Source organism: Chiloscyllium plagiosum, chromosome 31 (assembly GCF_004010195.1).
Source record: "Chiloscyllium plagiosum isolate BGI_BamShark_2017 chromosome 31, ASM401019v2, whole genome shotgun sequence".
In the NCBI taxonomy this organism is placed as follows: Eukaryota; Metazoa; Chordata; class Chondrichthyes; order Orectolobiformes; family Hemiscylliidae; genus Chiloscyllium; species Chiloscyllium plagiosum.
The window spans coordinates 43,390,659-43,404,367 of record NC_057740.1 but is presented as its reverse complement, the minus strand read 5'-3'; the positions used below and the strand labels follow the sequence as shown (position 1 = coordinate 43,404,367).

Sequence of the window (13,709 nt, the reverse complement as noted above, 5' to 3'; positions counted from 1 at the left end):
TAGACAAAGTCTTTTCCCTGGGGTCAGGGAGTCCAGAACTAGAGGGCATAGGTTTAGGGTGAGAGGGGAAAGATATAAGAGACCTAAGGGGCAACTTTTTCACGCAGAGAGTGGTATGTGTATGGAATGAGCTGACAGAGCAAGTGGTGGAGGCTGGTACAATTGCGACATTTAAGAGGCATTTGGATGGGTATCTGAATAGGAAGGGTTTGGAGGGATATGGGCTGGGTGCTGGCAGGTGGGACTAGATTGGGTTGGGATATCTGGTCGGCATGGACGGGTTGGACTGAAGGGTCTGTTTCCGTGCTGTACATCTCTATGACTCTACGACTTTATTAAGTGTACTCGTCCTGCCTTGATTTGCCTTTCTAAAATTAGCACCTCATTTATCTAAATTAAACTCTATCTGCCACTCCTCGGCCCACTGGCCCATCTGATGAAGGTTAGTCTGAGATAACCTTATTTGCTAGGAGAAAGTGAGGACTGCAGATGCTGGAGATCAGAGCTTTAAAATGTGTTGCTGAAGAAGAGCTTATGCCCGAAACGTCGATTCTCCATAACCTTATCTGCTGTCCACTACACCTCCAATTTTGGTGTCATCTGCAAATTTACTAACTATACCTCCTATGTTCACATCCAAATCATTTATATAAATGATGAAAAGCAGTGGATCCAACACTGACCCTTGTGGCACTCCACTGGTCAGAGGCCTCCAGTCTGAAAAGCAACCCTCCACCACCACCACCCTATCTTCTACCTTCGAGCCAATTCTGTATCCAAATGGCTAGTTTAAATTTCTTATTGTGTGGAAACAGGTCCTTCTGCCCAATGTGTCCACAACAACCCTCCAAGGGTAACCCACCAGACTCATTTCCCCCGACTAATACACCTAACACTACGGGCAATTTAGCATGGCCAATTCACCTAACCTGCACATCTTTGGACTATGGGTGTAAACCGGAGCACCCGGAGGAAACCCACGCAGATACGGGGAGAATGTGCAAACTCCACACAGACTCACCCAAGGCAGGAATCGAACCAGAGTCCCTAGCGCTGTGAGGCAACAGTGCTAACCACTGAGCCACTGTGCCGGCCCTGTATTCCAAGTGATCCAACCCTGGATGAGGAAACACGTCGAACACCTTACTGAAGTTCACATAGATCACGCCCAATGCTCTGCTCTTATCAATCCTCTTTGTTACTCCTTCAATAAACTCAATTATGTTAATGTGATATGATTTCCCACGCACAAAGCTATGTTGGACTATCCCTAATCAGTCCTTGCCTTTCCAAATGTAAACCTAGTCTCTCAGGATTCCCTCCAACAACCTGCCCATTTCAATGTCAGGCTCGCCAGTCTATAGTTCCCTGGCTTGTCCTTACCACCTTTCTTAAACAGTGCCACCATGTTCGCCAACCTCCAGGCTTCTGGTGCTTCACCCATGGGTATCGATGATACAAACATCTCAGCAAGGGGCCCAGCAATCACTTCCCTAGCTTCCCACCAGGTTCTAGGGTACACCTGATCAGGTCCTGGGGATTTATTCACAGTTATGCATTTTAAGACGTCCAGCATGTCCTCCTCTGTAACTTGAACATTTTTCAAAATGTTGCTACATATTTCCCCATTTTCTCTATCTTCCATATCCTTCTCCACTGATGCAAAATACTTGTTTAGCATGTCCCCCATCTCCTGTGGTCTTGCTGATCTTTAAGGGGCACTATTCTCTCCCTTGTTACTCTTTTGTCCTTAATGTATTTGTAGAATCCCTTTGGGTTCTACTTAGCTCTATTTGCCAAAGTTATCTGATATTCCATTTTTGCCCTCCTGATTTCCCTCTGAAGTATACTCCTACTTTGGGCATTCACCCGATCTCTGCTGTCTGTACCTGACATATGCTTCCTTCCTTTTCTTGACCAAAGTCTCGTCTCCTCTAGTCTTCTCCAGCATCCCGACACCTACCAGTCTTGCCCTTCACCCTAACAGAAACATACTGTCTCTGGACTCTTGTTATCTCATTTTTGAAAACTTCCCATTTTCTAGCCATCCCTTTATCCACAAACATCTGCCCCCAATCAACTTTTGAAAGTTCTTGCCTAATACTGTCAAAATTGAGCTTCCTCCAATTTAAACTTTTAAATCTGGTCTATCCTTTTCCATCACTAGTTTAAAACTAATATGAATTATGGTTGCTGGCTCCAAAGTGCTCCCCACTGACACCTCAGTCACCTGCCCTGCTTTATTTCCCAAGAGTAGGTCAAGTTTTGCACCTTCTCTAGGAGGTACATCCACACACTGAGCCAAAAGATTTTCTTGTACACATTTAACAAACTTCTCTCCACCCAAGCCTTTAACACTATGGCAGTTCCAGTCTATGTTTGGAAAGTTAAAATCCCCTACCATAACCACCCTAATATTCTTACACATAACTGAAATTTCCTTACAAATTTGTTTCTACATTTCTTGACTGATGAGGTGGGGGGGGGGAGGGAAGAGAGAGATTTGGCAACAAAAAACTGAAGATTCTGGAACCCAAATGGACAAGCAGGAGGATGGAAGGACACAGCAAGCCAGGCAACATCAGGAGGTGGAGACGTCGACATTTCAGGTGTAACCTTTTTTCAGGACTGGAGCAACACAAAAAGGGGGAGGGGGGTTGAAACAAGTTGGTGAGGGGACTAGACAGGGTGGGAGAGACTAGAACTATAAGAGACAGTTTAAAAGTAAAAGCACTTCACTCAAGACAGAGCTGAAGAAAATGTTCTTTATCTCAGAGAACCGGGACTCTATGGAAATTTCTTCCCCAGACAGCAGTGGTGGTGGGTTATTGATTATTTTAAATATTGAATAAAATACATTCTTCCAAAGAATGATACTAGGCACAAAATGTTCACTGCTTCACTCTCCACTGATGCTGCCAAGCTTGCTGAGTTCCTCTAGCACTTTGTTTTAAATTGGACTTTTCTTTAAATTGATGTTAAATAAATTCTTAACTGACAAAGGAGTTAAGGGTATAGGGGTCAGCAGGAAAATAGTAACCACAATCAGAGCAGCCATAACTTTAGCAAAGGGCACAGCAAGCTCAGGGCCTCTTGCTTGAGGAGAGAGTGACATCATGGTAATATCACTGCCCCACATCAACGTTCTAGCGTTATGGGTTCGAATCTCACCATGGCAGACAGTAAAACTTGAATTCAATAAAATCTATGATTAGAGAAAACTGGTCTAATGTGATCATTGAAATAACTTCACAGAAGCCAGTATCCATCATCAAGTCATCCTTTATTTACATGTGAACAACCCTTGACTTCAGTATTGTCTCATTCAGAATCGGGTACCAGAGTATCAGTTCCTCTGACACTCCCCTTTTTATCTGACTGCCAGGGCTCCCTGATTGCACTAAGTTACCAGCCCCAATCAGGGAACTCATATTCTATCACCTCATTACAATCACTATAGCCATGTTGATTGCCGATTGCTGTAAAAACATAACTGGTTTACTAATGCCCTTTACGGGAAGGAAATTTGTCATCCTCACCTATTCAGGCAGACAGGTGACTCAAGGTCTTCTGAAATGGCGAGAAAGTCACTTACTTCAAGGGTACTTAAAAATGGCAATAAATATTGGTCTTGTCAAATTTGCCACATCTCATGTAAGACTGAAAAGCAACATACTCAGGAGTATAAAAAAACACAGGCTGACAGTGGAGAACTGAGGGTGTACAACATGGGTTTTTGGTGAGGTGTTTAATGAGATCTCGTCTGTGTTGAAGATCCCAGGAAATTCGTTGAAAGAACAGCGGGACAGTTCACCTCAGTACCCTGGCCAACACTTAGCTCTCAGTAAATATCACAGATAAGAGATTATTTGGTCAGTAACATATAGTTGTTTGGTGCATCTTACTATGTGTGTTTCCTATTTCACAATAACAGCTACATTTCAAAGACACTTAATTGGCTGTAGAGTGTATTGAGATTAAATCAGTAAATGTTGGAGAAACTCAGCAAGTCCAGCAGCATCTCTAGAAAGAAAATCAGAATTATTCCAGTTTTGACAAAGGGTTAGTGGACTCAATAACTTAACTTTGATTTTTCCTTTACAGCTGCTGCCAGGCCTTGAATTTCTCTCGTAATTTCTGTTTTTATTTCAGATTTCCAGCACTCATAGTTCTTTGTTTTACTTGAGTGCTTTGAAATGTCTGATCATGAAATGCACAATATAAATGCACATTTTTATTTATTCCAAACTCCATGGACTGTCAGTTCCCGCAATCTTTAAGGGACAGACTGCCAAAACGCCAAAGGCATCTCGTTGCAGCCTCCGAGTGTGGAATAGACATCCCCAGGCTGCTGTTGGTTTGACGGGAGGATGCACACAGCCTATTCACATACCTTTGTGATTTAAATTCCTTCATGATGTCAAGGAACTCATTGTAAACAGCTGGGTTGTTTCCGAATTGCATCTTAACCTGGTCCAGGTACGACAAGGCATCTTCCACCTGAAAAGCACACTAATAACGCATGAGGTTGTATTAACAGGACTATTCAGTACAAAACAAAAAAAAACATTATATTTTTGTACAAAACTCTTAGAACATATTTAGAATCCTTTAACCCTCCAATGTTGGCTGCTATTAAGGCTTAAACCCTGGTACCTGGCTCTGGTTTCTGCAACACGAAATAAATTTCAGGACTATTTCATCAAGGTGCATAAAATAGTTAAAAGGACCAGACTGTGTTTCACCTAACAGATTATTTCAGTCTGGGGAAAGAGCAGGAATCACATGCAGAAACTAGGTGAAGACAGAACGAGGTTATTACTTAATTAGTTCTTCAGGGACCAACGAACAATTTGTCAGCTCTTGTAGTGACTGCTGATCTGCATATGTGCAAATGAGAGCAGTGGCAATCATTGCATCTTATATTCAAGAGTGGTAAAGTATACTTAAACAGTCTGTAAAATTACAGTCAGTGATTGATTGCCTGAACAAATTTCAATCACTCAAAGGGCTTATTGAAGAATTGTCCAGATTTTTAATTTGGTTCCTTTGTTTTTCTCAGGGTATGGCTAGTTATTGGTCAAACAGTGTCAAATGAACATGCTTCATGCATTACAGAAGAGGGGCTGGGGGCAAGCACGATGAACTGGTTCGTCTTTTCTGCCAGGCATACTTTATCAACACTAAACAAACCAAAAGTATCATAATCACGCACACAGCATGCACACACTCGAACAAAAATTTCAGTCCAAGCATTTTCCTTCAATATATTCTGTAATTTTCAATGCAACATTTCTATGCCCCTTTGGGACTGAGTGCAGGAAGTGTCACCTCTACTTCAGGGAGTTGAAATTAAACATTATGCAGTTTTTAAACAGTATTATGATTGCAAATCCCCTTTCAGCCAGCAACACACTTAATAGCCTCCCGTCATTGCTGATAATGGTTGTTACATCACCAGTTAGATTCACCGCATCACCTTGAATCCACAGGGAGATTTCTCCAAACTGGCACTTACAAAGTATTGTAACAATACAAACCCAAGGTACTCGTTCAGTGTTTATTCCGAGTGCAGGAGACAGCTATAAGTATGATCTCCTCTTCAACACTCATCCAGACTGTGCACACTTCATGTCTCCCTGTAGGATGCAAGTTTGCTGAAACCACAGCTTCTTATCCTGGGATAACACAGTTGAAGATGTTGGTCGAATTTAAAAATAAACTAAGAGGAATGTTGTTAATCCTGAAAATTCAGAATATTGAGTTCCTTTGCCTACTTTCACTGGGGAGGACCTGCTGAAGACCTCTCTAAAACCAGAACAGCAGCCCCTGGTAAATATATTGCAGGGATATGGTGGGAAATAGACACTGTCAGAGTGCCTGTCCGTACATGCCTTTCATCTGACAGTCAGTCTTACCTTGAGCCTCTGGAACTGCTGTTGTTGGGCCTGCTTCTGCACTGCAAAACTCTGAGCCTGAACCTGATGGTTCATCTGCTGAAGATGGGCCTGAATCTTGGCCATGGCCACTCCTCCACGCTGGGGTATTTGGGATGGTGGAGGTTCCAGGTCAGAGCCTTGAGTCACCCCAGGCATCTATTGGAGAAAGACAGAAAAAGGGTGTTCCACTAAAGGGCAGGGAGGAAGAGAGAAGCATGTAAGCGAATCAAGAGAGAAGGGAAGACAAAGGCAGGTACTTTTCTGAGGTAGAACATAAAGCTCTGCATGAAAGGAGTCAACGTTACGACAAGAGACTGGAACCTTTGTTGTGCTGGTGAGCTGCAGCTCCTCATTCCAATTAGATTCTCATCTCAAATGGCTGCTTAAATGCAGCACAAGCAGCCCAGATTCTGCATCAAGCATAGGGTTAGTTTTCTGTGCTCAGTGAGCACACTCTCCTGCCTCCCGTCAATATCACCATATCAAACTCACATAGCCTGACCCCGTGACTATTGCACCCAAGTGACAGACATGTAGTTATGAGGGCTAGGCAGCAAATGGATTTGACGTTACCATCAGAGCAACCACCATTTTATTATATGAAGGAGCAGACACAAAGCCTGAAGTATCATACTCAAATATGCAAAATTGGCACCGTACCCCAGTGTTATACAGTGACAGACCCGTCCCCACCGGTACTGTACCCCAGTGTTACACAACGACAGACCCGTCCCCACCGGTACTGTACCCCAGTGTTATACAGGGACAGACCTACCCCCACCAGTACTGGACCCCAATGTTATACAGGGACAGACATGTCCCCACCAGTACTGTACCCCAGTGTTATACAGAGACAGACCTGTCCCCACCAGTACTGTACCCCAGTGTTACACAATGACAGACACGCCCCCACCGGTACTGTCCCCCAGTGTTACACAACGACAGACATGTCCCCACCAGTACTGTACCCCAGTGTTACACAATGACAGACATGTCCCCAACTGGTACTGTACCCCAGTGTTACACAATGACAGACACGTCCCCACCGGTACTGTCCCCCAGTGTTACACAACGACAGACATGTCCCCACCGGACTGTACCCCGGTACTGTACCCCAGTGTTACACAATGACAGACATTGTCCCCACCCGTACTGTACCCCAGTGTTACACAATGACAGACACGTCCCCACCGGTACTGTCCCCCAGTGTTACACAACGACAGACATGTCCCCACCGGTACTGTACCCCAGTGTTATACAGTGTCAGACCTGTCCCCACCAGTACTGTACCCCAGTGTTACACAACGACAGACCTGTCCCCAACAGTACTGTACCCCAGTGTTACACAATGACAGACACGTCCCCATTGGTACTGTCCCCCAGTGTTAGACAACGACAGACCTGTCCCCACCGGTACTGTACCCCAGTGTTACACAATGACAGACACGTCCCCACCCGTACTGTACCCCAGTGTTACATAATGACAGACCTGTCCCCACCGGTACTGTACCCCAGTGTTACACAATGACAGACATGTCCCCAACTGGTACTGTACCCCACTGTTACACAATGACAGACATGTCCCCACCAGTACTGTACCCCAGTGTTACACGACAGACCTGTCCCCACCGGTACTGTACCCCAGGGTTATACAGTGACAGACCTGTCCCCACCGGTACTTACCCCAGTGTTATACAATGACAGACCTGTCCCCACCTGTACTGTACCCCAGTGTTACACAATGACAGACATGTCCCCACCAGTACTGTACCCCAGTGTTACACAGTGACAGACCTGTCCCCACCGGTACTGTACCCCAGTGTTATACAGGGACAGACCTGTCCCCACCGGTACTGTACCCCAGTGTTACACAATGACAGACCTGTCCCCACCAGTACTGTACCCCAGTGTTACACAATGACAGACATGTCCCCAACCGGTACTGTACCCCAGTGTTACACAATGACAGACCTGTCCCCACCGGTACTGTACCCCAGTGTTACACAATGACAGACCTGTACCCACCGGTACTGTACCCCAGTGTTACACAGTGACAGACCTGTACCCACCGGTACTGTACCCCGGGGTTACACAGGGACAGACCTGTCCCCACCGGTACTGTCCCCCAGTGTTATACAGTGACAGACCTGTCCCCACCGGTACTGTACCCCAGTGTCAGACCTGTCCCCACCAGTACCTTACCACAGTGTTATACAGTGTCAGACCTGTCCCCACCAGTACTGTACCCCAGTGTTATACAGTGTCAGACATGTCCCCACCAGTACTGTACCCCAGTGTTATACATGTCCCCACTGGTACTGTCCCCCAGTGTTACACAACGATAGACCTGTCCCCACCGGTACTGTATCCCAGTGTTATACAACGACAGACATGTCCCCACCAGTACTGTACCCCAGTGTCACACAATGACAGACACGTCCCCACCACTGTACCCCAGTGTTATACAGTGACAGACCTGTCACCATCAGTACTGTACCCCAGTGTTATACAGTGTCAGACATGTCCCCACAAGTACTGTACCCCAGTGTTATACAGTGTCAGACATGTCCCCACCAGTACTGCACCCCAGTGTTATACAGTGTCAGACATGTCTCCACCAGTACTGTACTCCAGTGTTATACTTGTCCCCACTGGTACTGTCCCCCAGAGTTACACAACGACAGACACGTCCCCACTGGTACTGTACCCCAGTGTTATACAGTGACAGACCTGTCCCCACCAGTACTGTACCCCAGTGTTACACAATGACAGACCTGTCCCCACCAGTACTGTACCCCAGTTTTACACAATGACAGACATGTCCCCAACCGGTACTGTACCCCAGTGTTACACAATGACAGACCTGTACACACCGGTACTGTACCCCAGTGTTACACAGTGACAGACCTGTCCCCACCGGTACTGTACCCCAGAGTTATCCTGGGACAGACATGTCCCCAGCAGTACTGTACCCCAGTGTTATACAGTGACAGACCTGTCACCACCAGTACTGTACCCCAGTGTTATACAGTGTCAGACATGTCCCCACCAGTACCTTACCCCAGTGTTATACAGTGTCAGACATGTCCCCACCATTACTGTACCCCAGTGTTATATAGTTTCAGACATGTCCCAACCAGTACTGTACCCCAGTGTTATACAGAGTCAGACCTGTCCCCACCAGCCCAGTGTTATACATGTCCCCACTGGTACTGTCCCCCAGTGTTACACAATGACAGACACGTCCCCACCGGTACTGTACCCCAGTGTTACACAACGATAGACCTGTCCCCACCGGTACTGTATCCCAGTGTTATACAGTGACAGACCTGTCCCCACCAGTACTGTACCCCAGTGTTATACAACGACAGACATGTCCCCACCAGTACTGTACCCCAGTGTCACACAATGACAGACACGTCCCCACCACTGTACCCCAGTGTTACACAATGACAGACATATCCCCACCAGTACTGTACCCCAGTGTTATACAGTGACAGACCTGTCCCCACCAGTACTGTACCCCAGTGTTATACAGTGTCAGACATGTCCCCACCAATACTGTACCCCAGTGTTACACAATGACAGACATGTCCCCACCGGTACTGTACCCCAGTGTTACACAATGACAGACATGTCCCCACCAGTACTGTACCCCAGTGTTACACAATGACAGACATGTCCCCAGTAGTACTGTCCCCCAGTGTTACACAATGACAGACCTGTCCCCACCGGTACTGTACCCCAGTGTTACACAGCGACGGACCTGTCCCTACCCGTACTGTACCCCAGTGTTATGCAACGACAAACCTGTCCCCACCCGTACTGTACCCCAGTGTTTCACAGCAACAGACCTGTCCCCACCAGTACTGTACGCCAGTGTTATGCAACGACAGACCTGTCCCCACCAGTACTGTACCCCAGTGTTATACACTGACAGACATGTCCCCACCAGTACTGTACCCCAGTGTTATGCAACGACAGACCTGTCCCCACCAGTACTGTACCCCAGTGATATACTTGGGTAACAGAAATCCAAGTTTATAATCTGTAGACAGGGTACCAAATCGCTCACTGTAAGCTTTAAGAATCAACAAATTGCTGAAGGGTCATTGATCTTTTTTTTAATATAAGTAACCTGACACTCATTGCAAGCACCATTTCTACAAGTGCTTATTCAAGCAATAAGTCAAAAGGTGTGTCCAAATGGAGATGCAGCCAACAACAAACTAATTGGTCTGTGGAACAGTGACAAGTTACTGATGACAAAGACCTTCTACCGGTCAACAACTATGTGATTGGTTCTCAGGTTGGTGAGTAGATTGGGACTTTGAACAAGATGTGAAAAGCCATCATACCTTCAGCAGCTCAGGAGTTTCTCTGCACTCTGTCAAAACCACCATAAACCTGAGGAAAGCCAGATTATCTTTCCTTCAGCAATCGTTGTAAGCAGTGACATTTAATTAATGTATCAGAGACCTTTTGAAAGTGTGAACCAGTCACTCTGTGCCTCTTGTTAAACCAGTGGAAGCAGCGTTCTAGTCAGCACAAGAACCATAATCTATAGATTAGATTCTCCTACAGTGTGGAAACAGGCCCTTCAGCCCAATAAGTCCACACCGATCCGCCGAAAAGTAACCCACCCAGAACCATTCCCCTGCCCTATATTTACCTCTGACAAATGCACCTAACACTACAGGCAATTTAGCATAGCTAATTCACCATACCTGCATACCTCCGGAGGAAACCGGAGCACCCGGAGGAAACTTATGCAGACACGGGAAGAGTGTGCAAACTCCACACAGGGAGTCGCCAAAGGCTGGAATCGTACTCTGGTCCCTGGTGTTGTGAGGCAGCAGTGCTAACCACTGAGCCACCGTGCCGCCCCAAATCAGCTTATCCAGTGAACAGGGATCACTGAACTGCTTCCCAGTATCCATAACATCCATGATTCTTACCACGTGCGTCTAAGGACAAGTTTATAAAAGGGTTAGGGTATTAACTAGTAGAGTTACATGTTGACAGTTCATAATTGTTTACCTGTAGTTGCAGTCTGTTTATTTGTAATATTTTTTATTCATTCACAGAATGTGGGCATCATTGGCCAGCATTTATTGGCCAACCTTAATTGCCCAGAAGGCATTTGAGAGTCAACCACATTGTTGTGGTCTGGAGTCATATGTTCAACAGATCAGGTAAGGATGGCAGATCTCCTTCCCTGGAGGACATTAATGAATCAGATGGGTTTTTCCTCAAAATCAACAATGGATTCATGGTCATCATTAGACCCTTAATTCCAGATTTTTAATTCAATTCCATTCAATTTCACCATCTGCCATGACAGGATTCAAACCTGGATTCCCAGATCATTGCCAGCGTGTCTTGATTAATAGTCTAGCAATAACACTGCGACACCACTGCCTCCCCTAATAAAGCAACAACATATAAAGTAGGTAATCCAATTCAAACAAAGTGATCCTTGTTAAGCACAGAAACCTGGTCTATGCTTTCTGCTGACCTCAGTTAGACATGTCAGTTGAATAATTCTGTGTACTTTTCAAAATCTTTAACATTTGTGACAATTCCAGGAATAGCAAGGCTTGATTTCAGCAAGCTAATCAGATGAGGCAGCTTCATAAGGTAGATACTGAGAATTTTTTTCCTCTTGAGGGTGGCTCAGTGGTTAGCTCCAAAGCCTCACAGCATCAGGGATCTGGGTTCGATTCCACTGTCGACCAACTGTCAGTGTGGAGTTTGTACATTCTCTGTGGTTGATTGGGTTTCCTCTAGATGCTCTGTTTTCTTCTCACAGTCCAAAGCTGTGCAGATTACGTGAGTGGCTATGCTAACTGTCCATAGTGTCCAGCGATGTATAGGTTAGATGGATTAACCATGCAAAAATGCAGGGTTACAGAGGGAGGGGTGGGTCTGGGAGCGATGCCGTCTGGAGGGTCACTGTCAACTCGATGAGCCGAATGGCCTACTTCCGCACTGCGGAGAAACTATGAAGGAAATGTGGGGGGCAGAGTTTCAAATTAAGGGATCTTCCAGTCATACGTTACTGGGTCATTACTTTTTGCAGTTTTCTAACCCAGAAAGTGTAGGGCCTGGCTCACTCAATCTACTCAAGGTTAAGTTTGATAGATTTTTGATTGATCAGTGTGTCGAGGATTATGTGAAGAGGAGTTGAGACTACATGGGGAGGTGACGGCCTGGCGGTGTTAATCCAGGGAAACAAGTAGTGCTCTGAGAACCTGGGTTCAAATCCCATTATACATCATTCACCCACAACAGAACTGGGAGATCAAACAGGCCACTGTGAAATTTAATAAATGGATATATCATCAGTGATCTGCATGAAAACAATAAAATTATGTGAAACATTAACTTCCTTGTCAAACAAGAAACATTTCTGAAACAAAATTCCCAAAAATCATATATGAAACCAAAGTCCCAGTGTCAGATACAAGCCGGGATTCCAGCAGCTTTATCACCAGAGACCAGGTGGACTCAGCTAACATCAAGCACAAAAATAAAATCAGGCAAATCAAATCATAGCAAGTTACAGCAAATTCATTTACACTTGCATATGCGACAACCTTTTACACAATTTGAAGTGAAATTCATCCAGATGAGTCTCCACCAACAAAAACTGGCCCCACCCACTGGCCCCACCCACAAGGGGGCATAGCTTTAAATTAAGGGGGGGTAGGTATAGGACAGATGTTAGGGGTAGGTTCTTTACTCAGCGAGTCGTGAGTTCATGGAATGCCCTGCCAGTAGCAGTGGTGGACTCTCCCTCATTATGGGCATTTAAGCGGGCATTGGATAGGCATATGGAGGATAGTGGGCTAGTGTAGGTTAGGTGGGCTTGGATCGGCACAACATCGAGGGCCGAAGGGCCTGTACTGCGCTGTATTCTTCTATGTTCTATGTAAAATGGCCAGATCTAAATGTATGCACTTTCTGAGGAAGAGATCTTCAAATGCAGCAATTTAGGCATAGACTTCATTTCAAAATGTATTGCATTTACTGAGAAGCTGAATAATACTGTTTTCCGTAAAATCCATTCTCCATGATTTATGGTCAGAATACACACAGATGAACGACTGGATAAATATTAAGCGTGTATATTTTTCAAAGATAGTAATTTTCTGCTGCATGGTTATCACTTTCAAAATATTGCCAACAGCTGCCTTTTAATACAAATAGAAACACATTATGTACTTTTGCATTGTAGTGTTTGTGATGATGCAAACTAATTTTGTAATGCAATCCAACAAGTATAACTTTCTCATTATCCCAAAAGGAACTTTAACCCAACGGTTTCTTAAACAACGTGAATCAAATGAGTAAGGACCCCTAAATGACAAAGTGTTTCAGCCTGCATGGAGAAAATTGCTTACTCCCTGACATCCCATATTGTACTGAGATAAATCCATAGTTCAAATAAAACAAAGAAATGCAGATGCTGAAGATCTGAAACAAAAGCAGAAGTTGCTGGAGAAACTCAGCAGTTCTGATATCTGTGCAGAGAAAGCAGAGTTAAAATTTCTTCAGAACTGAAGGAGGGTCACTGGACTTGACGTGTTAACTCTTTTCTTTCGCCACAGATTTGCTGAGTTTCTCCAGCAATTTCTGTTTTTGTCTGTAGTTGAACTATCAGACATGAGCAATCCATGACATGATGGGGACAGAGAACTTATTAGAACAAGAGTCTTAGATATTAACATTACAACTGTTTTAACACGGATCAAAGAATTAGGGAAT

At 45.0% G+C, this 13,709-nt stretch overlaps 1 protein-coding gene across 2 annotated transcripts in view; it reads right to left on the bottom strand.

Moving 5' to 3' along the window:
- Positions 1 to 13,709, bottom strand: part of sin3b (SIN3 transcription regulator family member B) — a 59,236-nt gene that overhangs the window by 45,262 nt on the left and 265 nt on the right. The window contains exons 2-3 of one of the 2 annotated variants that reach the window (XM_043721554.1): positions 5,919 to 6,095; positions 4,394 to 4,512 (exon numbers count right to left, since the gene is read on the bottom strand). In XM_043721554.1, the coding sequence (XP_043577489.1) occupies positions 4,394 to 4,512; positions 5,919 to 6,095 (296 nt within the window). The remainder of the gene's footprint in view (positions 1 to 4,393; positions 4,513 to 5,918; positions 6,096 to 13,709) is intronic. The other variant, XM_043721555.1, reaches the window with a different exon arrangement.